The sequence below is a fragment of the Colobus angolensis genome, unplaced genomic scaffold, assembly GCF_000951035.1.
Source record: "Colobus angolensis palliatus isolate OR3802 unplaced genomic scaffold, Cang.pa_1.0 Scaffold397, whole genome shotgun sequence".
NCBI lineage: Eukaryota > Metazoa > Chordata > Mammalia > Primates > Cercopithecidae > Colobus > Colobus angolensis.
The window spans coordinates 652060-679536 of NW_012117343.1; the positions used below are offsets into that span (position 1 = coordinate 652060).

A 27477-nucleotide genomic window follows, 5' to 3' on the forward strand; every position below is an offset into this window, starting at 1 on the left:
TCACTCTATCACCCAAGCTGGAGTGCAGTGGTGTGATCTTAGCTCACTGCAAGCTCCGACTCCTGGATTCACGCCATTCTCCTGCCTCAGCCTCCAGAGTAGCTGGGACTACAGGCGCCCGCCACCACACCCAGCTAATTTTTTGTATTTTTGGTAGAGATGGTGTTTCACTGTGTTAGCCAGGATGGTCTGGATCTCCTGACCTTGTGATCTGCCCGCCTCGGCCTCCCAAAGTGCTAGGATTACAGGCTTAAAACTCTTTATTTATTGCACCCCTGAAATGTATGAATCAGGTCACCCACACTGGCAGTTAAATGATTTTCAAGCTCTGGTTGCTGATGAGTATTCCCCCTATGCTCTAAGCAGATATTTCACTTTTTCTTTTCATGTAATATCTGTTAATATCTCTGTTGTAATTTCAGGAGTCAGAACAGTGTGGAAACTTTAATATAGGAAATCCACAAACGTATTGTTTTTACATAGAAAGAAAATGTTCCTTGTTGTTCTAGATGTTGGTGCTGTATCCCTAATACTTATGGACCAAGCAAGAAGAAATTGTATAATCTTTGTTGTTCAGAAGTTTATAATAGAATAAATAGTAGACCTGTAAGATGAACTTGCCACTAGTAAATGTTACTTTTAAGGACATGAATATGGAAGTATTAAATTATTCAACAGATTATATTTATAACTCTAGGCTTTTAATTTTTTTAAGTTTTCTAATTAATACCCAATTTTGTAATAAATGGTATAGTCTTTGAGTTAGAAGGCCATTTAAAAATCATTTTAGAGCCAGGCATGGTGGCTGATTGCTGTAATCCCAGTACTTTGTGGGGCCAAGGCAGGAAGAGTTCCTCAGCCCAGTAATTCAAGACCAGTCTGGACAACATGGCGAGAGCCCCTATCTACAAAAATTTTAAAACTTAGCAGAGCATAGTAGTTCGCACCTGTGATCTCAGCTACTCGGGAGGCTGAGGTGGGATAATTGCTTGAGCCCAGGAGGTCAAGGCTGTCATGAGCCATGATTGTGCCACTGCACTCCAGCCAGGGTGACAGAGCGAGACCTTGTCTCAAAAACAACAAGAAAAAAAAAGAAATCTTAGTTTAGCAATTAATTTATAGAAGAAGAAATAGCCCCAGAAAGCTTATGATTTTTTTTCAAGGTCACACTGTTTTTTGAATAACAGCTCACAACCTCAATGCTGTGGCTCCCAGGCCAGTGTTGTGTCCCTGAAGCAACACATCACAAACTTAAATGGCTAAATGCAAGAAATGTCACTAAATGAAGCAGCCATGGGTAATAAGCTGGTGGGATTGTTGAGAACTGGACATTTCTGTCCTTTCTAAAGAAGGAAGTGATTTGATGAACTGCCTGGTTGGGGTTTCTCTGCCCATATGCACAATATCAGTTTAGAAAATGCTGATTTGCTGGTGAAATATATACTGACTCTGAAGCAGAGAAAGTTTAAAGGAGGAAGTGGGTGGGAGAAAGTGAGTCATATTCAGTAACATCTGAAACAGTAAAGAAACAGGACATTGCAAAGTGAATCCCTATACCTCAATACAGTGATAGATTTTAGTGTATTTGTTCAAGAGAAGGTTAGAACCAAGAAAATCTTTTACCACTGTTGGGATGATGCCACCAGCAAGTATATATAAAATAGTAAGAGCTGTTCTTGGGCCGGGCGCGGTGGCTCAAGCCTGTAATCCCAGCACTTTGGGAGGCCGAGACGGGCGGATCACAAGGTCAGGAGATCGAGACCATCCTGGCTAATACCGTGAAACCCCGTCTCTACTAAAAAATACAAAAAACTAGCTGGGCGAGGTGGCGGGCGCCTGTAGTCCCAGCTACTCGAGAGACTGAGGCAGGAGAATGGCGTAACCCGGGAGGCGGAGCTTGCAGTGAGCTGAGATCCGGCCACTGCACTCCAGCCTGGGCGACAGAGCGAGACTCCGTCTCAAAAACAAACAAAACAAAACAAAAAAAGAGCTGTTCTTATAAAGAAAAATATTTTAAATGGTGATGATGCCTGTGGTTGTTGGATGGTACTTTTTCCCTTCACATATTATTATGGATGCATTTTCATAGATGAACCTTACACTTCTTTGGGAGAGATTTTATAGAATTTTCCTACTGAACTAGTGAAACATAGAATAGTACTACTGGCCTTTCTCCTGAATGGGCCTTTACACAGTGGATGGCACATGCTGTATGTGGGAAGAAAAAGCAAAATTTCTCTGGCAAATACCACATCTCTCCTGTTAAAATGGAATGTTAGGATTTCATATCTGTGCTGCAGCAGTGTGTTCACCTTTGCTGCGCTGATGTTTGTTATGTTGCCTTTCCTTCTTCTTAAATACAAACTTAAATCTTAGTATTGTGAAGACGGTAAATTTTATTAGGTGTGTTTTACCACAATTAAGAAAAAAATCTTAATAAAAATATCAGTAGTAATATAGTAGACCAAACAATGAGAACAAAGAAATCTCAATGCTACTTCCGGCTTGTCCATTAACTTGCAGTATGAGCTTGAACAAGTCAATAATTCTTTGTGTGTTTAGTGAAAGAATCTAACTGTATATAATCTTAAGGCCTTATCTTCATGTTGTAAAAGCCAACCTCCCCACTAAAAAAAAAGAAAAATCTTAAGGCCCATTTCAGTGATTATGTACTAATTCTATGCTGTGATATGTAGGTATATTCCCTTGCTAGCATAGCACACCAGATTATCAGCGGCTGCTTAAGCTATCTAATGTGTTGAACTTCTAAGATACAATGGAATATTTTTAGTTTCAATACGCAGACAACTGAAAAACTTTTATCTTCCTGGAAGTGGATATAGATACTGACTTCAGAATAGTCTTAAATATGTTTCATTTAAGCTAGTGTTAGATTTGATGGCATTTCCCAAATGCCCACAGGAGTGGGAAAATGAAGGGATAAGGAATGAAAGAAAGGAGAGCAGCCAGGTGCGGTGGCTCACACCTGTGTAATCCCAGCACTTTGGAAGGCCGAGGTGGGTGGATTGCTTGAGTCCAGGAGTTGAAGACCAACCTGAGCAATGTGGCAAAACCCCATCTCTACTAAAAATACAAAAAATTAGCTGGTGTGGTGTCATGCACCACCAGCTACTCGGGAGGCTGAGGTGGGAGGATCGCTTGAGCCTGGGAGGCAGAGGTTGCAGTGAGCTGAGATCACACCACAGCACTCCAGGCTAGGTGACAGAGGCTGTCTCAAAAATTATATATATGTGTGTGTGTGTATGTATATATGTGTGTATATGTGTGTGTATGTATGCATATATACATATGTCTTAAAGGCAGCTTTTCTTTATTCACTTAGAACTGAATGGTGAACTCAGAAAATTCTTTTTTGTGGCTACTCAGTTTACTATGTTTATAATATAAGAAAAAATGTGAAAAAAATTGAACTGTTCAATTAAAAAATTCAGTGTGCCAGGCTCACTCTCCTCGGCACCAGAAACATAGAAAAAGACTAAACAAGCACTATCAACAAAGCCTCAGTGTGCTGAGGGGTGAGAGACATACATAAATTGACATAATATGGTACAGTAAGTGCTTTGGAAATACAGATGACTGGGCCAGGTGCAGTGGTTCACACTTGCTATCCCAGCACTTTGGGAGGCTATGGCAGAGGATCTCTCGAGCCCAGGAGTTCGAGACCAACCTGAGCAACGGGCAAAACCCCATCTCTACAAAAAATGTAAAAGTTCGCTGGGTGTGGTGGCACTTGCTTGTGGTCCCCGCTACTCAGGAGGCTTAGGTGGGAGGATTGTTTGAACCCAGAAGGTCGAGGCAGCAGTGAGCTATGATCCTGCTACTTCACTCTCACCTGGACTACAGAGCTGAGACCTTGTCTCAAAAAAAAAAAAAGAAAGAAAGAAAAAAAAAAAAGGAAATGCAGATGAAGAAGCAGTTGTGCCCCAGAAGTACTAGTTGAGGGCCAGGCTGCTGAGAAGCAGTTGAAGTATCCTTGAAGCAAGGATGGGAGATTGCTGGATGAGATCAAAGATGCGGTGGGATGGGGATGAGTGAAAGTGTGAGCAATGAGTAGAGGCAAGATTGTAGATGCTGCATTTGGGGGAATATTTCTGACTGCATAATCAGAGGTCAGAATGGCTAGAGAAATTAATGTAGAGGTACAAGGCTAGATTTAAAAGAGTAAGCTAAGAACAGACTGCAATGGCCTTTTGAATGCCTGTTAAGAATGTACATATTTTTTTCCTGAAAACATTAGAGATTTTTTAGTTTGAAAGTTGAAAAAGTTTAAAAATCTTAAAAGGTTTTTAAAACCTTTTAAGTTGCTAAAAGTGTAGAATTTTCATTGAAAAAGAGGAAAATTGGCAAAGCACAGAAAATACACACAAAAACCACACCCGTAATTCTACCAGTGAGAATTGCTTAGATATTTGATATTCTAGCTTGTTTTTATGAGCTGTTTGAAAAAACATACTTGATCGTATAATGTATGGTCACTCCATATCCTGTTTTGTTGGGTTATACATAGGTATTTCCCTCATATTAATTCAGACTTTCCATAAGCCTAATATTATCTGGCCTTAGAAACAATTGAAGCATGGAAGTGACATGATGACACATGTGTGGGTTTTTGAAAAATGAGTCAGATGAAAGGGAAAACAGATGGAGCAGGACACATGGTTAGGAAGCAACTGCGCTAGTCCAGGTGTGAGATGAAGGGGTCCTGGATGAGGCAGAGGGTGAGAGACAAGGAAGATTCTGAGGACCTTGTGGGTAGATGTGGGGGTTAAGTCAGGTTTAACTCCTAGGCTGGATGAATTGGCAGATGGTGTGCCATTGAATGAGCTACAAGAGAATGGAAGGCAGAACCTATTTTATGGGCAAAAAAAAAATTACATTTTAACATACTGAATTAAGGGGCCTCTTGGAAGTCCGGGTGTAGATGTCTTACAGAAATGGAATATTCTGGGCCTGGTGCAGTGGCTCACGCCTGTAATCCCAGCACTTTAGGAGGCCAAGGTGGTGGGATCACCTGAAGTCAGGAGTTCAAGATCAGCCTGGCCAATATGGTGAAACCCCATCTCTACTAAAAATACAAAAATTAGCTGGGTGTGGTGGCACGCACCTGTAGTCCCAGCTACTCAGGAGGCTGAGGCAGACGAATTGCTTAAATTCTGGAGGTGGAGGTTGCAGTGAGCCTAGGTCACGCCGTTACACTCCAGCCTGGATGACAGAGTGAGACTGTTTCAAAAAAAAAAAAAAAGGAATAGTCTGGAAGCATTACAATTTACAGGTTAAGCATGAAGGCTTTGGAATAAAAAGACCTGAGTTCGAATCCCAGCCCCGTCACTTACTAGCTAAGTGACCACTGACACATCACATTTTGTATAATTAAAAAAGTTTAATGGCTATTTTATTTTATTTTATTTTATTTATTTTGAGACAGGGGATCAGTCTGTTGCCCAGGCTGCCAGGCTGGAGTGCAGTGGCGCTATCTCGGCTCACTGCAACCTCCACCTCCTAGGTTCAGGCAATTCTCCTGCCTCAGCCTCCTGAGTACCTGGGACTACAGGCATGCGCCACCACGCCTGGCTAATTTTTGTATTTTTTGTAGAGATGGGTTTTCACCATGTTGCCCAGGCTGGTCTTGAATTCCTGAGCTCAAGTGATCCACCCGCCTCAGCCTCCCAAAGTGCTGACAGGTGTGAGCCACCGTGTCTGGCCAGACACATCACTTTAACAAACTCACCAGCCCATGGCTTCCTGACATGTTGAAATCATCCAGATGACAGGAAGGAAAGTAATGGTGTGGGTTTGAGAGAAGGAAGTAGAGTTGCTAATTAGGTTAGTTTTGTACTCTTACACTAAGTTTATAGTGCCTGCAAAACATCCATTTGGAGATATTAATTAAGCAAGTGGAACTATGGATCCAGAGCCCAGGAAAGGGTAAGAATGTAAGAGGATGTGCATGAGGGTGTGATTAACGTTGGCAAAGCAGAATGTGTAGGAACAGGAAATGGGCCAGGAGTTGAGCCGTGAAGTACAAACAATAGAAAAGGATGTTTAATAAATTGTCTAAGAGGAAAAAGAAGAGAGAACAGTGTTTTGGAACCACAGGGATGGAGGGGCATGGGGTGGGGGTGCAGGCATATTGGTAAGCTCTAAGGAAAAAAGTATGGTCAGCATTTAGAATATGGAACTAGGAGTTAACTTGGAGACCTAGGCCTTTAGTAGGACTTGATAGCTAACTAGCTGTATACCAGTATATAACTTGGTGGACTTGGGTAATTGAACAAAGTTGAGCAAATGTATATTGCACATAGGCTATGGGCAAGGCACTGCAGTAAATCCAAAGAAGAAACTTATAGTTGAGATGGAGAGTTAAGACAACAAATGACCATTACTCAAGATATCCTGAGATAAAGAGAAAAGGCTTCACTCATAAAGCTAAGGTTTACATCATGGCTATTAGTGTGAATTCGCTGTTGTTAGCAGAAACAGAGAAGTCATGGAGAATCTAGGATGGACTGAGGGACCACAGCACCAAGGTAGTTTGCAGGCTTTGTGATTGAAGTGTCAATTTGGGCAGTGCCCTGTCAAGACCAGTAGGAAGTCCTCCGGGTGCAAGACTTGGAGCTTGGAAAAGGTGGCTATTGTGGTGACTGTGACCATGATTCTGAGAGCCTCGGGCAAAGACTGTTGGGCCAGTCAGAAGTCTTCCCAGCATTGCTGAGTGGCCTGGAATTCAAGAAAGAGAAAAAGCAGACTTGGAACGGGAATTAGCCAGGATCAGCAAGTCAGCAGTGCCAAGAGAACAAAGGATGGGATTTAACAGAAATGTTGAGTTGAACCAGGAGAATTGGGAAAGATCAGGTGCTTGGAGGTCACAGCGTGTAGAAAGACCCAGTTTAGTGTGAGTGTGAGAGAAATGGAAGGCTAAAATCTTGCTTTGTATGGGTTTAAAAACAAATTAAAAAGCTGGATACCGTAACCTAGTGGTCAGGAGCACAGGCTCAAGAGCCAGGTCCTCTAGATTTGAATCCCACTCAACCAGTTACTAGCTCTGTGACCTTGAGCAGATTACTTCAACCTCCCTGTGCCTCAGTTTCCTCATCAGTAAAACGGAGATAGCATATCTACCTTGTAACATTATGAGGTATAGATCATGTACTAGTTGTAAAATGCTTTAGAACAGTGCCTTGGCATGTAAAAGCTATGTGTTTATTAATTAAACATCCTGTTTCCTTACTTGTGAATCAAGATCAATAGTCTCAAGACCTGAGGTCATTTAATAGATCCAAATTTCAACACATTCTGCCAGATTAATATGAGCCCTCTCTTTCAGTTCTCCCACTGTGAGATACACAGAGATCAGTTTGCATACCACCTCTTTTTTAACCTAGGGTTCCTGTATTTTGTTTCTCCTGCTTGAGGACCGTTGGTTGTTACCACATGATGTACTCTCATTAGTGTGTACAAAGTTCTAACTTAAGGGAATTAACATAAAGCATTTATAAATGACTGAGATACTTTGATGACTAAGTCTTTAGATAGGTTAATTCAGTTATTTAATGTGTATACATAAACTCAGTTTTTCCTAGTGCCTGTTCTTTAATTTCTATAAAACTCAAAGGACTCTTTAGTGTAACATATTACGTGGATTATAAGAAGACCAAAGTTGTTCTCTCTTCACCACCACTTACTTCCTGTCTGATCTTGTGCAAGTAACCAAACTTTTCTTCTTTGTGCAACCTCTATTTCCCCCTCCTCCCTGACATGTCACGAAAGAATGTAGTTGAAACCTTCAGATTAAAAGCTCTCACATTTTTTTTTTTTTTTTTTTGACACGGAGTCTCACTCTATCACCCAAGCTGGAGTGCAGTGGTGTGATCTTAGCTCACTGCAAGCTCCGACTCCTGGATTCACGCCATTCTCCTGCCTCAGCCTCCTAAGTAGCTGGGACTACAGGCGTCCGCCACCATGCCCGGCTAATTTTTTGTATTTTTAGTAGAGATGGGGTTTCACCGTGTTAGCCAAGATGGTCTCGATCTGACCTCGTGATCCGCCCACCTCAGCCTCCCAAAGTCCTGGGATTACAGACGTGAGCCACCGCGCCCAGCCTAAAAGCTCTCACTTTTAACTGTCCTTGAACCCAGGAGGCAGAGGTTGTAGTGAGCTGAGATCGTGCCATTATCTGTTCGCCCCTCTGGTTTCAAGTTTTGAATTGGATAGTGTGGAAGACCTAAGTTTGGGAACATATTGGTGGTAGGTCACAAGGAGGCCTGGACTTACCTCCCAAAGCTTCTTGCAGGATCATGCTGAGCTGACAGCCTGTTGATGCTTATGACACTATATTATAAAGCAAAGAATGCCAGGCACAGTGGCTCATGCCTGAAATCCCAGCACTTTGGGAGGCCGAGGCGGGTGGATCACCTGAGGTCAGGAGTTCCAGCCTGGCCAACATGGTGAAACCCTGTCTCTACTAAAAATAACAAAAATTAGCCGGGCGTGATGGCAGGCACCTATAATCCCAGCTACTTGCAGGGGCCGAGGCAGGAGAATCACTTGAACCCGAGAGGCCGAGGTTGCAGTGAGTTGAGATCGCGCCATCGCACTCCAGCCTAAGGGACAAGAGCGAGACTTCATCTCAAAAAAAAAAAAAAGCAAGGAATAACATATGCATATCATAAGTGAGTGTTCTCTCTCTCTCTCTCTCTTTTTAATAATGTGAGTCTGGTGATAAATTCCTTACTGTTAACAAATCTTTCTTGAGACCTCATGACCCTTTTGATGGCATTTATGACATGACCTTAGTTGAACATGAAACCTGTGTTTTATTCCTCTACCTTCTGGTTTTCTTGTTCCCTAAATCCAGAGGGATTTCTCCTCGTGCAAAAAGCTGTAGCAGAGCAAGAACTTGGTTTTCACAGACCTGGGTTTGAATCCTGGCTCAGTCACTTACTAGCTGTGTGACTTTGGGCAAGTTACTTAACCTTGTGATGACACAGCTTCCTCATCTATAAAATGAGAGTGATAATACTCCTGCTTCACAGGTGGATTGGGATTACATGAGATAACTCATGTGCAGCACATAGAATAGTGCACGTAGTAAGTACTCATTAAGTGGTGGTTGTCACCATCTCTGACTTGTAATAGCTTCCTTGATTTCCCAGCTTCTTACTTTCATGATAAAGAATCTGCAGAATTTTGAAATATCACAGAATGAAGATGTCTAATACAAGTAATAGGTTAGACCAATTATGTGACATTCAAATGTCCTTGTGACCTAATTTTAATTTAACAGCCTGCAGCCCCATTGAAGACTTCAGTGTGTGGCAAGACATATAAAATGATGTATCAAAGTGTTGATGCATCTGATAAATTGTGGCACAAAATCAAATATTCATTCCCTAAGTTGACTCAACTTCTTTACCAGAGGATGGGTTTTAGGGACCACAAAGATGCTTGTACCTATACAAAGGGTACACCCTCTTTTTCCATAGAAGAATATAATTAACTGACAGCAGATTTGAGTAGAAACTTACCATGATTAATAATTGTTCATTCATGTCATGTAAAAACCTGATAATTTACTTGTTTTGACTATAACCTCTAATAAATAGATAGGAAAAGCTGCAAAGCCTTTTAGTAGCTTTTAGTATATGTTTTTAGGAAACTTATTCCTACCTAAAATGAAATCACATATGAGAACATGTGCTGAAGAGTCATAAAAAATAATATTGTCTGATTCATTTTAAAATAATTGAAGATTTTGCCTTTGAAGCATTTCTCAGGAAACTATAATTGTTTTTAGCATTTACAACATTCTTCCCAGAAGATCTGCTCCCCGACTTGGTAGTTTCGAGGCATGTAGCAGGGTGGATGGCACCAAGATTTTGAATCACTAGTGCCACCCAAGTGTTTCTGCCTATCCGGTTAGTGAACTCTGTGAGCTGCAGTGGGGGCCCTTTGTTCTGCCTCCAGCCGTATGGGAGAGTCATGCCAAAAGGTCTGAAAAGAGCTGCAGGATCTGGTAACATCTGCAAATGAGGAGGCAGGACTGACACTGCAGTATATTCATGAAGTAGTGGGCTACAGTGACTAACAACCAGGCTGAACCTAAGCCTAGAGAGAAAGGAGCAGATCTCTCTTAAAGGGTACTGGAGGTGTGAAGGCAGACAGTAATAGCCTAGGAAGTGCGTTACACAGAAAGAGGAAAGTTAATTGCATACTCTATTGTTGTTAAGAGGAGTGTAACTTTTGGTGCTGATAGCTTAGATATCCTCTCATGTATTTTTATTTTAAGGCAATACTCGGAATCACCTTTCAATTTATGAGTATAGTATTGTGTGTGTATTTGTAAGTTAAAAATTAATCTATTTATTTATTTATTTATTTTTCATATTTTGAGACAGAGTCTCGCTCTGTCGCCCAGGCTGGGGTGCAATGGCATGATCTCGGCTCACTGCAGCCTTCGCTTCCTGGGTTCAAGCGATTCTCCTGCCTGAGCCTCCTGAGTAGCTGGGACTACAGGCGTGTGCCACCATTCTCAGCTAATTTTTGTATTTTTAGTAGAGATAGGGTTTTAAAAGCATCTTACTTTTGATATCCCTATTTAAAATAAAGGGATATCAAAAGTAAGATGCTTTTAAAATCCCGTTTTTGAAAAACTATAAATTATACTTTAATTATAAATTATGTTGAAAAGTCAAGCTTTTTTTCCTTAGACTTCAATAGAAGAAAATGGGATTATATATTAAATTAATAGTGCATGACTATTACTGTTTCCCAAAAGATTGCAGAATAAATGGCTTCATGGTAAAGTGCTAAGCATGAGTAGTGGTTATATAACTTTGAGGTGCCCGATGTTAAGAAACAGTGTTTACCCATTTAGCTTTCCTAGTTAACAAAAATCCGGCTACAGCCCCAATGTACCAGCAATTTTAAAACTACTTTATTATTTATATGTAATTCTAATATAGTAATAAAGCCCCATGCATGCAAATAAATCATCTATTTCCCCTTAAATGTACTTATAGATGTGTTTTCTTAAATAAGTTTTTCAAGTTGGAGGCCACCATATTATTACTTCAAAATGACTGTATTTTGTATACCTAATAATTACTAAAATGCTGAAAAGTCTCTTTTTAATAGAATTTATGTTGGAAAAAAAGAATGTATAAATTAAAGTATATAGTAGTACCACTTTTCATTTTCAGGTGGATTTTGTAAGCACATAGTTGGTGATTTGTCAGTCTGCCTGTTTACAGGCACATATCACAGTCTTGGGTTTTGTTGAAAGAAAGATGATAGTGAGAGCCAAGGTATATCATGAATAGTAACTTAAAATTGTGTACTTGCCTATATGATACAGTTACTTTCTAACTCTAACCTTGGGTAAGTAACCTGGCCTCTTTGAGCCTCCGGATTTTGTTTGTTGTATGTGTGCTATCTGTAAAATAGAAATAATAATGGTATTTATTGTTGTAAGGATTAATCAGTTTATGTAAAATAATTATAACGGAGTCTGGCATACAGTAATCAGTGAATAAGTGTTAGCTTTTATTATTATGGTGATATTATTGCTGTTTTGGTTGACCTAAAGTAAGGCACAATTAGTCCATGATTTACTCATCTCCATCTCAAAATCTCTAGTAACTTTTCTGCAAACCTGTATGTAGGTGAGTGATAAACCATATGTTGTCAGCAAACTTACTTTTTGCTTATCTTTGTGTTGGCTTTGTCAGGGTTAGGGACCTAACATGTAGAAGACCATCTGTGTGGAGAGAGCATAGCTTTTGCTAATAACTGCTGGCATCCCCCTTGGATTTTGCAAAATCTGACCAGGATATCCACAATTGCCAAGTTCAGCTAAAGCATGCTTTGCAGTCAGCAGATTGTTCTGATAAGCTTCCTATTTAAGATCCTGTAGGATTGTGGAAGACCTTAGCATTAATACATAGTAAGATCTGTTAGTTAACATATTCCCTGATTCATGAAAGATGTATTATTTTATCATTGCACAAGTTCTGCCAGGTTGCTGTCTTTAAAGATATTGTCATAATTAGAATCAGAACACAGGGTATGAGTGAGTCAAAACGATACATCACCACTATCAGAATAAAACCAAGGGCTTGAAAAGAATAAACTACTGCTACTAATAACAACATGCATGTGTTTCAAATGAATTTTGCTGAATGACAGAAACAAGACTAAGAAGGCACATGCATTTACATGACGTAGAAAAGGAAAGATCAGTAGGTACCAGGATCTGGTGATAGAAGGATAGAGGGGGTTGATTGCAAAGGGGCACAAGGATAGTTGAGGCATGATGGAAATATTCCATATCTTAGTTATGGTAGTGGTTATATCAGAGGTTCTCAGCCTGTGGGTCACAGATTGGTACCAGCTGGTCTGTGGCGTATTTGGGATGGGGCCGCACAGCAGGAGGTGAGTAGTGGGACAGGCGAGCAAGCAAGTGAAGCTTCATCTGTATTTCCAGGCTTGCTCCCTATCACTCACATTACCATCTGAGCTCCACCTCCTGTCAGATCAGCAGCAGCATTAGATTCTCATAGGAACTTGAACGCTATTGTGAACTGCGCATGTGAGGGATCTAGGTTATCCACTCCTTATGAGAATCTAACGACTGACGATCTGTCACTGTCTCCCATCACTCCCAGATGGGACTGCCTAGTTGCAGGAAAACAAGCTCAGGTCTCCCACTGATTCAACATTATGGTGAGTTGTATAATTACTTCCTTATATATTACAATGTAATAATAATAGAAATAAAGTGTACAATAAATGTAATGTTCTTGAATCATCCTGAAACCTCTCTCCACCCCAACCCAGTCAGTGGAAAAATTGTCTTTCACAAAACCAGTCCCTGGTGCCAAAAAGGATGGGGAAGTCTGGGTTACATTATCACATGTATTTGTCAAAACTCCTGGAACTATGCACCAAAAAGGGCGAATTTTACTGTTTATAAATTATGCCTCAACCGTTCTTGCTTAGAAAAGCAAAACAGGCCGGGCACAGTGGCTCATGCCTGAAATCCCAGCACTTTGGGAGGCCAAAGCAGGTAGAACACGAGGTCAGGAGTTCGAGACCAGCCTGGCCAGCATGATGAAACCTCATCTCTACTAAAAATACAAAAAATTAGCTGGGCATGGTGGCGTGCACCTGTAGTTTCAGCTACTTGGGAGGCTGAGGCAGGAGAATTACTTAAACCCAGCAGGTGGAGGTTGCAGTGAGCCGAGATCACGCCACTGCACTCCAGCCTGGGTGACAGAGTGAGACTCCGTCTCAAAAAAAAAAAACACAGCAAAATAAAACAAAGGGCTTACAACGTTGATACAGGGGAGTATTTCCTGTGAATATGAAGGACAGCATATTCCTGTATCTTCCTCTGAAATGTTGATAGGTATCTTATGTATTTACTAGGCATTTATGTTTACTTATTACAGTTTGGAAAGTCACATTTTTATCCCACAATGTATTTAAGTTTTATCTCTTTCTCCTTATAAGTAGTAATTGCTTAAAAATTACTTAGGTTTTTAAATTTCATGGAGTATCCTGCATATGTTTCCTATATCAATCAGGGTACTTCTGGCCACAAGTAACACTTAACCTGGCCTAAACAATAATGAAGTGTATTGGTTTCATTCCTGTGGTTATGGGCTGGTTGCTCATAGCACTTAAGCCTCCATACACTCTCATTTTCTGGGAACCCCAAAAAGAGACGTCTTCCCATTGGTTCTGCCTTAAGAATAGGAAGCTACCGGCCGGGCGCGGTGGCTCAAGCCTGTAATCCCAGCACTTTGAGAGGCCGAGATGGGCGGATCACGAGGTCACAAGATCAAGACCATCCTGGCTAACACGGTGAAACCCCGTCTCTACTAAAAAATAGAAAAAACTAGCCGGGCGAGTTGGCGGGCGCCTGTAGTCCCAGCTACTCGGGAGGCTGAGGCAGGAGAATGGCGTGAACCCGGGAGGCGGAGCTTGCAGTGAGCAGAGATCCGGCCACTGCACTCCAGCCTGGGCGACAGAGCGAGACTCCGTCTAAAAAAAAAAAAAAAAAAAAAAGGAATAGGAAGCTACCTATTGCCAAAGCCTTTAGTGTATATTTCCTCATATCTCATCTCCAGAACCAATCACTATGTACTTGGATTCTTACACTATTCAGGGCTCCACCTTTTGATCTGGAAATAAGGTCTATTTCCCTAGAGGAACTGACTGTATAGTAGTAATATATACACTAACCCAACGTGGATACTATTAAGAAATGAGGGGTGGGAAATATGCCAGGCTGGCAACCAACAGTGCCAATACTTTATCCCGAATTATATTAAGTTAAACCAAAACTTTGACTCATTGTGCAACTAGATGACTACATAGTTCTTATATCTGTGTTTCTGAGACCACAGATTATTTAAACAGTATTATATTGCTTTACCTGAGGACTTCACCTAAAAATACCTCATTTCAATGCCACTGTAAGAAGCAACATATTAACTTTATATATTAGAATGGATCTTGTATGTAAAGTGTAAAGCATGAAGTAGATCTTATGAGGTGAACACAGTGAAGTATTCATAGAACTTAGTAGCATTTATACACAGTTTAAAATGTAGTATTTATATATAAGTTAGACACTGGCTTAAAATATACTTTGGTCTACTTTGCTTCTAGAGTTTTTCCTATACTTTATAAGCTCCTACAGAGAAAGGGAGGGTATTTCAGCAAAGTAGTAGATAGAAAGTTTTCAGTACAAAGATTTGCATATGAAACACAGAATGCCTTCTAATAGGACCAAGCCCAAGGGCTTTGAATAGTTGAAGAAGGCTCCATGGATAAGAATTGGAAATGCAACCATCAAAAGAAAAGTGTCTTAGATGCCTAGAGAGCTGCAATAGCAAGAGCATATGCCAGGCAGAGGATGGAAAGAAGAAAGGTTTAGAGATGGCCAGGGGCACATTTGGATGGTAATCAAACATGCATTTGAGTGATGTGTTTGGAGGGAATGGTGCCTGTGATGATAGAATGAGAAGGAAGTTTGAGGAAGTGAGTAGAGATCTGAATAACCCTGAATGTACACAGTATGGATTTTATCCTGTCAGTGAGAAGAAGACGAACGAAGGCTTTTCTTTCTGTGAAAGTAGAATTATGTGTGCAATGCAAAGTGTTTTGTTTTTTTTTTTTAAGTTTAGAATTTTCTTTTCACTTTAAGATAAATAACCCTAGCAAGTACTTGGAAGGAGCCAGGCGTGGTGGCTTATGCCTGTAATCCCAGCACTTTGGGAGGCTGAGGGGGGCAGATCACCTGAGGTCAGGAGTTCAAGACCAGGCTGACCAACATGGAGAAACCCTGTCTCTACTTAAAATACAGAATTAGCCAGGCGTAGTGGCTCATGCCTGTAATCCCAGCTACTTAGGAGGCTGAGGCAGGAGAATCACTTGAACCCAGGAGGCGGAGGTTGCAGTGAGCCGAGATCACGCCATTGTGCTCCAGCTTGGGCAACAAGAGGAAAACTCTGTCTCAAAAAAAAAGAGAGAAGTACTTGGAAGGATATAACTTTGTTATATATTTTTCTCAGAGCAGAAATCTTAGCATATACATTAGAAAAATTTCCATAAAACAACTGATAAAATACAAAAATAGTAACATTCAGAGACAATGGCTTAATTATTTGGAAATACTGTTTCTTTTTAGTATTTACAAGGATTAATTCATTCTTGACAATGCTTTATAAATGTGGAACAAAGAAAAGTTTTAGAAAAATTTCTCATATGACAATATACAAGGTAAGAACCACAAAATATTGGAATCAGATCATTTGATAGCTATTGATTGGGCTGGGCTTGAGAAGAGATGAGCAAAACAGGGTGGCAGTGTTGACAGCTTAAAGGATGAATGCTAAATTTAGACATAGTATCATAAGTAGGACTTGGTAGCAGTTAGGATGCCATAGTAGAGAACAAAGTTTAATTCAAGATTCCAAAGCCAGGTAACTGTACCATTACCAGGAGGAGAAAATTAGGAGTTAGTAGTAGGGCAGAAGTTTCTCAGAAAAGATGAATTTGGGCTTGTGTTGTCAGCATGTCAAAGTAGTAATAAATGTCCAGCGATAGTTAGGTATATGATTGCTACTCATTCATTCATTTGTTCAGCAATATTGTATTGAATACCAATGTTTTTATTGAAGCGTTGTAGTAGGCACAGGAGATACAGCAGCTAGCAAGAGAAAAATGTTTCTGTCATCATGAAACTGGCAGAGTTATATAAATATATTTAAGGGTTAAATAAATACATACTGAACAAATAAAGTGGGATTTAATGGAAAATAATATGGGCAGACAGAGGTGAGGGGGAGCATAAATGAAACAAGATTAACAGTGAGTTGATACTTGTTGAATCTGGATGGGCATGTGGGAGTTCACTCTACTATTTTCTGTATTATTTGATTGAAGTTTTTCTTTCTGTTTTTTTGAGATAGGGTCTTGCTCTGTCGCCCAGGCTAGAGTGCAGTGGCACAGTCATGGCTTACGTGGCCTCAACCTCCTCCCATCTCCACCTCCCAAGTAGCTGGGACTACAGACATGCGCTACCACACCTGTGCTCAAGTGATCCTCCTTCCTCTACCTCCCAGTGTGTTGGAATTATAGGCATGAGCCACTGTGGCTAGCCTAATAAAATATTTTTTAAAAAATAAAAACTTAATGAATGTATAGAGCTGATAATCAGACAAGATGTCTGAGTGATAACATTTCCAAAGAGTAGCCTGAGAAAGATGGAAAAATGAAGAAAGAGTAATGCTAGAAGCTGAAAAAGATAAAAGATTTCCAGGAAAAAGTAGATATGATAGTGGTAATGGCCACAGAGGTCAAAGGAGAAACTATAGTTTAAATCCAGCTGCTTGCTAATTTCTAGTTTTGTTCATTTCTGATTTGACATCTCTTCATGGCTGAAAGAACTGAGTAACTGAAAAGCTTGAGAAAACTGTTTCGATCAAATCATTTGAAGAGGTGTTTTTTACTTTAGAAATATTGTCCAAGGTATCTTTCCTAATGTGTGAATATCTGTTCAATTTTTAGGAGACTAATGAGGAAAAACTTCACAAAATAGCCAATGAACTTTTGCTTACCGAAAGAGCTTATGTCAACCGACTTGACCTCTTAGATCAGGTAAGATTTTCTTTCTCAGAATTATTTGATATTTTGGCATTGTACATCATTTTAACCTAGTAATTAAAGTCTTTTAGAAACTGCATGAAGGAAGGACCTGTTTTTGACTAGTAAAAGGTACTTGCTCAAGGAAATCTCCAGCACTTTCAGCTTGGTCAGGTACAGGCATTTTCTAATTTGTAAACAGTAGAGGTTTCTCTCTGTATGAATCACAAAACATGTTTATCAAGTGTCCTGTAAACTTAAACACTAGTCTGTTTCTTGACCTTTCATTGTCATCCTAAGGACCGTGTTACCATTATAATCTAAGTAAGATATTGATGATTCTAATGCTGAGAATCATTGATTCTGTTTGCCTCATTTGCTATCTAGCATTATGCAAGTGATCCAAGCTGGTGTAGTCATAGGCCAGAAGGGATTTTGAAAGTTCACTTGTTCAACCTTGTATGAAACATTTAATATAGTAGCTGGCATAAAGTTGCCCAGCTGATATTAGTTTAATGTGTGAATCTACTTTATCATGTTTTGTACTTTCATCATGGAACCTTGAGTATCATTTCAAATATACACTTGGAAAGTCTAAGAACATATTATAAGAATAACTTTTGAAAACTAAGGCATCTTTTTTTGTGTTTTGGTTTTTTTGAGACGGAGTCTGGCCCTGTCGCCCAGGCTGTAGCGCAATGGCACGATCTTGGCTCACTGCAACCTCCACCTCCCGGGTTCAAGCGATTCCCCTGCCTCAGCCCCCCGAGTAGCTGGAATTACAGGCATGCACCACCAGGCCCGGCTAATTTTTTGTATCTTTAGTAGAGACGGAGTTTCACCATTTTGGCCAGGCTGGTCTTAAACTCCTGACCTTGTGATCCTCCCACCTCGGCCTCTCAAAGTGCTGGGATTACAGACGTGAGCCACCACCCCCGGCCACTAAGGCATCTTAATCCTGTTTCAGCAATAAATAGGACAAATGGTTGATTGCCCATACAGACTCCTTGTTAGAAGAGAAAGCTGCCATGTTAGAGTGTTACTTGTAAGAATTGTCCCACTTCTGCTGCTGGAAACTGGAATTTCATGGAAACAGGCAATCCTGTGTGTACCTCCTTATCATTAGTTTCAGAAGTGAACTGCTTGCCTGCTAGGGTGAGCCGTGGGAAGCCATTTTAAGGCTTATGCTCTTTGAAAGAATGAGTTTATGGGTCAATATTCATTTTTAAAGGAATTTCATCATAAGCCAAAATCAAATAATGTGATGTTTGTACCTTTGAAACAACTTTCTTCCTTATGGGAATTACAGACCTGAAATTTTAGATATTCCCATAGTGGATGTATTTCTCTTCTCTTATCAAGTTATGTGGTTTTTTAAAGCGAAATAACTCATTAGCCACTGTTGCTGACCTTTTAGAATTCTAGAGTCCTAATTACTATAGTAACGTAACTATTGGAGCCTCTAAGGACATAATTTTTTGTTCTTTTTGCCTCTCAAGAAAATACAGTGGAGGTGAATTTAAAAAATTAACAACCATCTGGACATTATGAAGGAATAGACCTCCTTCTGCTTACATGTAACAGAATGGCAATTAAGAGGTATAGTAGCCTTAGTGAAGTATATAGCTAAGACTGAAGGTTTGGGTTTTTTGTGTTTTTTTTTTTTTTTTTTGTCTTCAACGTACGTGTTACTATGTGTAGGAAGAGACTTTTCCCCCTACGTATCAGTGTTTCATGTTACTGTGCATTATTATTTACTAAAAAGCAAGTAAATATCTGAGAATTGAAATATTCCTTTGTCCATTCATTGGCCAGATATTATGCACTTGTTCTGTTGTGGGAACTAAATCATGATGTTCCCCTTTCCCAAGGAGCATACAGTTTTAACAGGAAAAATGAGACTTACATCAGCAAACTACAATAAAGGGAAATATGTAATAAGTGAATAAGTCTTTCAAAACATAAAGAGAAGTGAAAAATACCACAATTATTGTGTGTACATAAGGTGTTTTCACATTTCTTAACTCTGGCTTATGGATAGGAAGGGTAAATTCTATTAAACTCAATTGGAAATTTTCTGGCACAGAAAAGGTGAATTATTCACCATAATATTCCTATGGATAGGAGCATAGCCTAGATTAGAATCAAAACTTCCTGATTCTTATTCCTGATTCTTCTAAATCAAAGCATATACTCCTAAATTTCAAAGGATTTTCTTGAACCATAAACTTTTCCAATTGCTCAATAAAAAGTTACTAAGAGTCCACTATGTGCCTAGCACAGTGCTAGGTGGTTAACCAATAAATGTGAAGTAATGCTTACATTATTCTTTTATTCAGGTGTTTTATTGCAAACTGTTGGAAGAAGCAAACCGAGGCTCGTTTCCAGCAGAGATGGTGAATAAAATCTTTTCTAATATTTCATCAATAAATGCCTTCCATAGTAAATTCCTCTTGCCAGAGCTGGAGAAACGAATGCAAGAATGGTAAGGGGAGTAGATAGAAAATGATATGTTTAAGGCAGTCATATAAGATGCTGTATTTTTCAGCTTTTAAATTGAAATAGAAATGCCACACACAACTGTAACTAGACATTCATGCTAAATTTTTACATCGAAGACTACTGATAGAAGTTGTGGTACAAAGGACTTCATGTCTGCTCTCCAAACTATCATTTGGCTAGTGAAGACAAGATAATCGGGTCATGTGGAGCTTCAAGAATTCCAGAACATCTCTCTTTGCTATGACATTCCTATAGTCCCTTTAAAAAGGTGCTACATTGTTCTCTACCAGCCTCATAGTACGGTGAATGAAATAAAGCACAAGATGTATGTAGAATGTGATGACTTCCTCTCTAGTCCTGTCAGTTCACTCATTCTATAAAAAATCGTAATATGCCAGGCGTGGTAGCTCATGCCTGTAATCCCAGCACTTTAGGAGGCCAAGGCAGGCGAATCACTTAAGTCCAGGAGTTCAAGACCAGCCTGGGCAACATGGTGAAACTCTGTCTCTACAAAAAATACAAAAAACTAACCAGCTACTGAGGGGGCTGAAGCTGGAGGATTGATTGAACCTGGGAGGTCGAGGTTGCACTGAGCTGTGATCATGCCACTGCACTACATGACAGAAAGAGACCCTGTTTCAAAAAAAAAAAAAAATTTTTAATGACTTGTTTTTCTATATTTGATACAGGGAAACTACTCCTAGAATTGGAGACATCCTTCAGAAATTGGCACCATTCCTTAAGATGTATGGAGAATATGTGAAAGGATTTGATAATGCAATGGAATTGGTTAAAAACATGACAGAACGTATTCCCCAGTTCAAATCAGTGGTTGAAGAAATTCAGGTAATAGGACTGTTTCATTCAAAGCTATAAATTACTATTGCCATACAAATTATACAGTCTTCTAGATCTAAAACTGAGATCTAGAGATCTGAGACACCTAGCCAAAATTCATTCTACGTCGAATTATGCAAGATCATCTCTGTAAAGCTGAAATAGACATCAATCACATGCTGCATACTAAGCAATAACTTCTCCATTTGCTTTTGAGACCAGCAGAGGATGATTTTTATTAGGGTCTACATAAATTTACAAAATGAGTTCCCATTCAGGTCTGTGCCTCTCTTGCATTATTTCAGAGGTTGAGTTGTTGGAAGGAATATAAAGAATGATTGCTGTAAACCTTGAGATTTGGGAAACTAATCATTCTTTTTTTGTCACTTGATATCTGTATCCTCATTTTCTTCTGTTTCACCAAACCTGTATAACACACTTTAATAATACCGTAATAATTTCCACTTGATTCTTTAGTCAAAATTGTTAATATCATATTCTTTGATACAGTTGATATTGAAGAGGCATCTTTTAGATCATCTAAGATTCTTGGCGTGGGACTTCTTTTGCTCCTTGACTGTCTTATTTTGTGTCATAGGAATTTTTTTAATTGTACCATTTTAATTCCTCTAATTGTCAACGATTTTTTGAGTTATTTTCCAGTGGTTGCTTTTAGGATTATAGTATGCATCTTAATTTTTCACAATGTACTTCAGATTATACACACCTTAATTCTTGTAAAATGTAGACACTTAGTTCCTATATAGCTCTGTTCCCTCCTCTATGCTCTGTACTCTTAGTGTCCTGTATATTACATTTTTTATATGTTGTGAGTCTATAATACAGTGCTACAATTGTTATGGAAGGATATGAGAAAAAATGTATCTATTAGTCTATTTTATACTAACTTTTATATTTGCCCTTTCTAGAGTAACTTTCTTTCAGCATACATGATTGTTGTTTCTTATAAAGTAGGCCAGCTAGCAATGAATTCTGTCAGTCTTTTTGTCTGGGACTACACTTATTTTTTCTTGACTACTGAATGAATGAAGAATGAAGTGCTGGATTCAGAATTCCTAGTATATGGGTTTTTCCTTTTTTATTTTCTATTTTGTTTCCATAATTTGTGTTTGTTTGTTTTGAGATGGAGTCTCGCTGCTCTGTTGCCCAGGCTTGAGTGCAGTGGCGCGATCTAGGCTCGCTGCAAGCTCCGCCTCCCGGTTTTACTTAGGCCATTCTCTTGCCTCAGCCTGTAGCTGAGACTACAGGCGCCTGCCACAACATGCAGCTAATTTTTTGTATTTTTAGTAGAGACGGGGTTTCACCGTGTTAGCCAGGATGATCTTGATCTCCTGACCTCGTGATTCGCCCACCTCAGCCTCCCAAAGTGTTAGGATTACAGGGGTGAGCCACCACGCCCAGCCTTTGTTTCTATAATTATTATTATTATTATTTTTTTTTTTTAAGAGATAAGGTCTTGCTCTTGTCACCCAGGCTAGAGTGCAGTGGCCCAATCACAGCCCACTGCAGCCTTCAACACCTGGGCTCAAGCAATCTTTCCACCTCAGCCTCTCAAGTAGCTGGGAATACAGGCATGCACCACCACCCTGGCTAAATTTTAGATTTTTTTGTAGAGACAAGGTCTGGCTCTGTTGCCCAGGCTGGTCTTGAACACCTCGACTCAGCCTCCCAGAATGCTGGGATTACAGGCATGAGCCGCTACACTCAACCAGTATATGGGGTTCCCTGCCAGCACTTTGAATATGTGGTTCTGCTTTCCATCCTCTGTGGTTTGAGATGAGAAGCCAGCCATTGATTGTATTAATATTCCCATGTATGTAATGAGTCACTTTTCTCTTGCTGCTTTCAAGATTTTCTCTGTGTTTTGGCTTTCATCAGTTTAAATATGATGTGTCTGGGTGTGGACCTTTTTGTATTTGTCCTAGTTAGGATTGGTTGAACTTTTTGCATTTGTGGATTGATTTTTTTTTAAATCATTTTCAGAAGTTTTCAGCCATTATTTCTTCAAATATTTTCTGTCCTTTTCACATTCTCTTTTTTCTCTTTTTTTTAATCTTTTTACTCCGATTACACAAATTTTGGTGGGTTCCTTTTGTTTATTTTGGATATGGTGTCTTGCTGTGTTGCCTAGGCTGGCTTCAAACTCCTGGGTTCAAGTGATCCTCCCAATCTTTCTTCTATTATTCAGATTGTATAATTTCTACTAGTCTTTCTTCAAGTTTCCTGATTCTTCTGTCATCTCAAATCTGCTGTTGAACCTATGGTGAATTTTTCTTTTCAATTATTATATTTTTCACATCCACAACCACAACTTCTGGCTAGTAGAGTTATTGGCTCTGACCCCTCGCTTATCTCAGGGATCTTCACTTCTACTGATGTTGCTGGGTGTGTGTGTTCCCCACCATTCCAAATTGAATGAGCCCTTTTCAGCCTCAGCAGAGGAGCCGCCAGTCCTCACAGCCCATGCTACCCTGACGCCCCCTTCCTAGTGACTGAGCTGGGAGAGGGACAGGAGCAGCTGCCGGCTAGCATGCCACAGATTCTCACCATTCTTACCCAAAGTTCAACAATTTTTAAAGCGTAAACGGATTTCAGATTGTTGCATGCCTTTTAATCAATTTCTAAAATGCAGATATTGTTTTGTCAATTTTATCTAGCTTTATAGCTGCTTTAATTTTTTTTTTAATTTTTGGAGATAGAGTCTCACTCTGTTGCCCCAGGCTGGAGTACAGTGGTATGATCTCGGCTCACTGCAACCTCTGCCTCCTGGGTTCAAGCGATTCTTGTGCCTCAGCTTCCTGAGTAGCTGGGATTACAGGTGTATGCCACTACACCTGGCTAATTTTTGTACTTTTAGTAGAGACGGGGTTTTGCCATGTTGGCCAGGCTGGTCTCAAACTCCTGGCCTCAAATGATCCCCCAACCTCGGCTTTCCAAAGTGCTGAGATTATAGGCATGAGCCACTGCACCTGGCCTATAAGCTGCTTTTAACAGGGAGGATTTGCCAGTCTCTTCATTCAGCTGTAGCCAAAAGGCCTGCCTCATCCTCTTCACTCCTTTTTTTTTTTTTTTAACCTTATTTTCTTTTGTAATTAAACACTTACCTACCTTACTGGGCTCCTGTGATTTTTACTAGCTTCTTTTGCTAATTCTGAAACGTGGGCAGAGCATAAAGTTTGCCTTCTACAATCTTTCTTTTCATGCTTTTCAGTGATATCTTATTCCCGCATGCCTTTAACTATCTTGCCAGATAGTTTCCTCTAGGGTTGCTGTTTCTAGTCTAGTTCTCTACTCCCAAACTCCAGGTACAAATAGCTGAGCATGTGAACATCTTGTCATCCAAACAAAGTCAACGTTTTTTCCTCTTTTTAGCTCCCAAGCATTTTTCCATCTAACTTTTTAGGCCTTGCATAGAGTAGATAATTATTCTGATATGTATTGGATTTATTAGGTGATACCATTATCCTGTCATTTACCAGAGCTTGACAACTTAGCTTTATCTTTGATTTGTTACATGTCTTCATTCTCTGTATGTGTTCATTTGCCTGTGAAATATTGTATTCCAATTGCTTAGCATAGTGCTTGTTGCATGGTAAGTGCTCACTAAATGATAGTGGAGATGGTGGTGATAGTGGTAGTTATTGTCTTATCATCCTCTGAATGCTGTCTCTACAATATCTGTCTTCTCCATATTATGACCAAACGACATGGCTTATGAAAAGAGTGGTAGATTGGGAATCAACTAACCTAGTTTAGAATTCTAAGTCTGCCACTTACAGTCACTTGACCTTAGAAGGCCACAGTTTCTTCATGTAAAATATTTAGGATCAGTAATACTTTCCTTGATGTACATAATAGATTTTGGGAAAATCAAATGACATATTTAAATTTATATAATTAATATCTTAAACTTTATTAAGGAAAGCTATTATTCTCTCAACTTCTATGCCAATTTCAGGCCCTTATTATTTTCTTCCTGGTCTGTCGTAACAACTTCCAAACTAGTTTTCCCCATCCCCCTAAAGCTACACTGTAGTAGATTAATCTAATAGAGCTCAGATCTAATGATACAACTGTCATGCACAAAAATCTACATTAGATGAAACAAATCTAAACTCACCTTGACATCATTACCTCATATTACCTTTACTTTACATCTTCTATTTCCCACTAATCTTTTTTGCCGAGAAAACCTCTCTGTCCCTTTCACTGAACATACTTTATGCTTCATTACTGTGGGCCTGTTCTCTCAGGTTTCTGCTCCTGGGCTTGCTCCCTAGTCTGTCTTTTTCTCCAAAACCTGCCCTCATCAGAGGTTGCATTAAATGTTCCCTTCTCTGTGAAGCCTTTAGTTACTTGTTTGCTTCAAATGCAAACACTATGTCTTAAGATAGTTTTGATGCCTTGCAGTGTCCTGATCACGGTGTGAGTTCAGTATATGTTTTAATGGGATTTCTGCTTTGTTTAACAGGAACAAGAACATTTCTTATTTTTTCCTCTCTTTTGTTAACAGCTTCTTGGAAGCAAGTGATACGGACTTAATTTTGTCCTAAGAAATGGAGTTCTATTTACAGAATTTGGTTTCTAATGAAAAAGAATGCTTTGAACTGATGAGAAATTAAAATTTTCTGACAGATAAGATGCCCAGATCTTGTTATTCTTCTTTATGGAGTCTTTTTTAAGTTCAAAGGCAATGACATTTATCATAGCCTTATTATGAAATAGTTTCTGCTGAGTCCAAAGTCATTTAATACAGTTGTTCTTAGCAAACCTCATTTAATAGGCACATCTTTTGAAACATCTCTATAGAATGATTTAATGATGAGACTTCACAAACCCTTGTAGTGACTAATTGAAGTGGTTGTCAGCAATCTGGAATTTTCTTGCTTAAAATTCTGCTTGATTTTTTTCCCCCTTTCTGTTCTTACACCAGATTGGTAGTTCTCAACTTCAGTGTTATAGAAATATCAGGTGTTTTTAAATGCATATTCTGTAGCTGGGAATGGTGGCACGTGCCTATAGCTGCTTGGAAGGCTGAGGTGGGAGGATGCTTGGGCCCAGGAGGCAGAGGTTGCAGTGAGATCACACCACTGTGTGCCTGGGCAACAGAGTGAGACTCTATCTCAAAAAAAGAAGAAAAAAATGCTTATTCTCCATCTCCTTCCCCAAAGATTGTGATGTTATAGATTGAAGTGGGGTTCAGAAGTCTGCTTTTTTTTCCTAATTTTTTAAATTTTATGTATGTATTTATTTATTTATTTATTTATTGAGACGGAGTCTTGCTCTGTTGCCCAGGCTGGAGTGCAGTGGCCAGATCTCAGCTCACTGCAAGCTCCGCCTCCCGGGTTTACGCTATTCTCCTGCCTCAGCCTCCCAAGTAACTGGGACTACAGGCACCCGCCACCTCGCCCGGCTAGTTTTTTGTATTTTTTAGTAGAGATGGGGTTTCACCGTGTTAGCCAGGATGGTCTTGATCTCCTGACCTCATGATCCACCCGTCTCGGCCTCCCAAAGTGCTGGGATGACAGGCTTGAGCCACCACGCCCGGCCATTTTTTTTTATTTTTTTGAGATGGAGTCTCACTCTTCACCCAGGCTAAGTGACATGATCTTGGCTCACTGAAACTTCTGCCTCCTGGGTTCAAGCAATTCTCCTGCCTCAGCCTCAGCCTCCGCATAGCTGGGCCTACAGGTGTGTGCCACCATGCCTGGCTAATTTTTGTATTTTTAGTAGAGGCGGGGTTTTGCCATGTTGGCCAGGCTGGTCTCAAACCCTCACCTCAGGTGATCTACCCATCTCAGCCTCCCAAAGTGCTGGGATTACAGGTGTGAGACACTGCGCCGGGCCAGAAATCTGCATTTCATGCAGATGATGGACAACTTTGTCAAAAAATATTGTCCTTGACGAAAGTTCTGTTTTGCAGTGAGTTTTTAGACTTGCTAACCTAATTTTTAAATGTTTCTTAGAAAACCTTTCTCATTACAGAGACAGAAAATCTGTGGGAGCTTAACTTTGCAGCATCACATGCTAGAACCTGTTCAGCGGATTCCCCGGTATGAGATGCTCCTTAAGGACTATCTAAGGAAATTGCCTCCTGATTCCCTGGACTGGAATGATGCTAAAAGTAAATGCTTTTTTTGTTTTCTCCCTATTATGGAATGATCAAGTGGCCAAGCAGCCTTATGGTTTCAAAGGGAAATGTATCTCACAGCTACTTTAGTCAAATGTTGCTGTTAGAAGATAATTTCATTGGAAATTGTTATCATCATGATCTCAGTTAGGCAAGTCACTTTTGAGCCAAAATGACAAGTTTAGAGCAGTGCAAATCACATTATTTTTCTGGTTTCATGTTAGTCACTGGCTCTGAAATATAAAATTATAGACTTAAAGACATCTAGAATAGCAATACACAATTTCCTTGTCAGAGGAAGAATACAACTATTCAGAATTACAAGTGCTGCTGTTTAATTAGATAGGTTGGTGTATACCAAGAAAGCTAAGGTGACATTCACTATGTAAAAATAACCTAAGCAGAGTTGGTTCCACCTGCCCTAACATGCCTACCATAACAAGAAATGGTGCTTTTTATTATCCAGTAACATTTTCTCCAAGAAAACTTTATTTCAATTCTGTTAGATGTCTTATTTTTTCATTAGATTATAATGAAAGGGTTTTTTTTTAAAGGCTTACAAGTTTCAATAATACTTTACCTTTTTCTGTACTTTTATGAATCAACTGTAAAGGCATGAATGAAAATTTAAGAAATAACAGTGGCTTGATATTCAACAAGCAGTAATGGTACTTTAATGGTACAACCTTAAAACATTGCTACTTTCCCTTGCAATTTCTTGTTTTCTGTCATAAGTGAACCTTGATGAGAGATGAAGTACATAAAACATTTTTTGTCTTGGATCCTTAACCTTTTCTTTTTTAATTATTATTATT

At 39.6% G+C, this 27477-nt stretch overlaps 1 protein-coding gene across 1 annotated transcript in view; it reads left to right on the top strand.

Annotated features, from left to right (window-relative positions):
* Positions 1 to 27477, top strand: part of FGD4 (FYVE, RhoGEF and PH domain containing 4) — a 276256-nt gene that overhangs the window by 209562 nt on the left and 39217 nt on the right. The window contains exons 5-8 of the mRNA XM_011955160.1: positions 17098 to 17187; positions 19512 to 19657; positions 20364 to 20520; positions 26518 to 26656. Of these exons, the coding sequence (XP_011810550.1) occupies positions 17098 to 17187; positions 19512 to 19657; positions 20364 to 20520; positions 26518 to 26656 (532 nt within the window). The remainder of the gene's footprint in view (positions 1 to 17097; positions 17188 to 19511; positions 19658 to 20363; positions 20521 to 26517; positions 26657 to 27477) is intronic.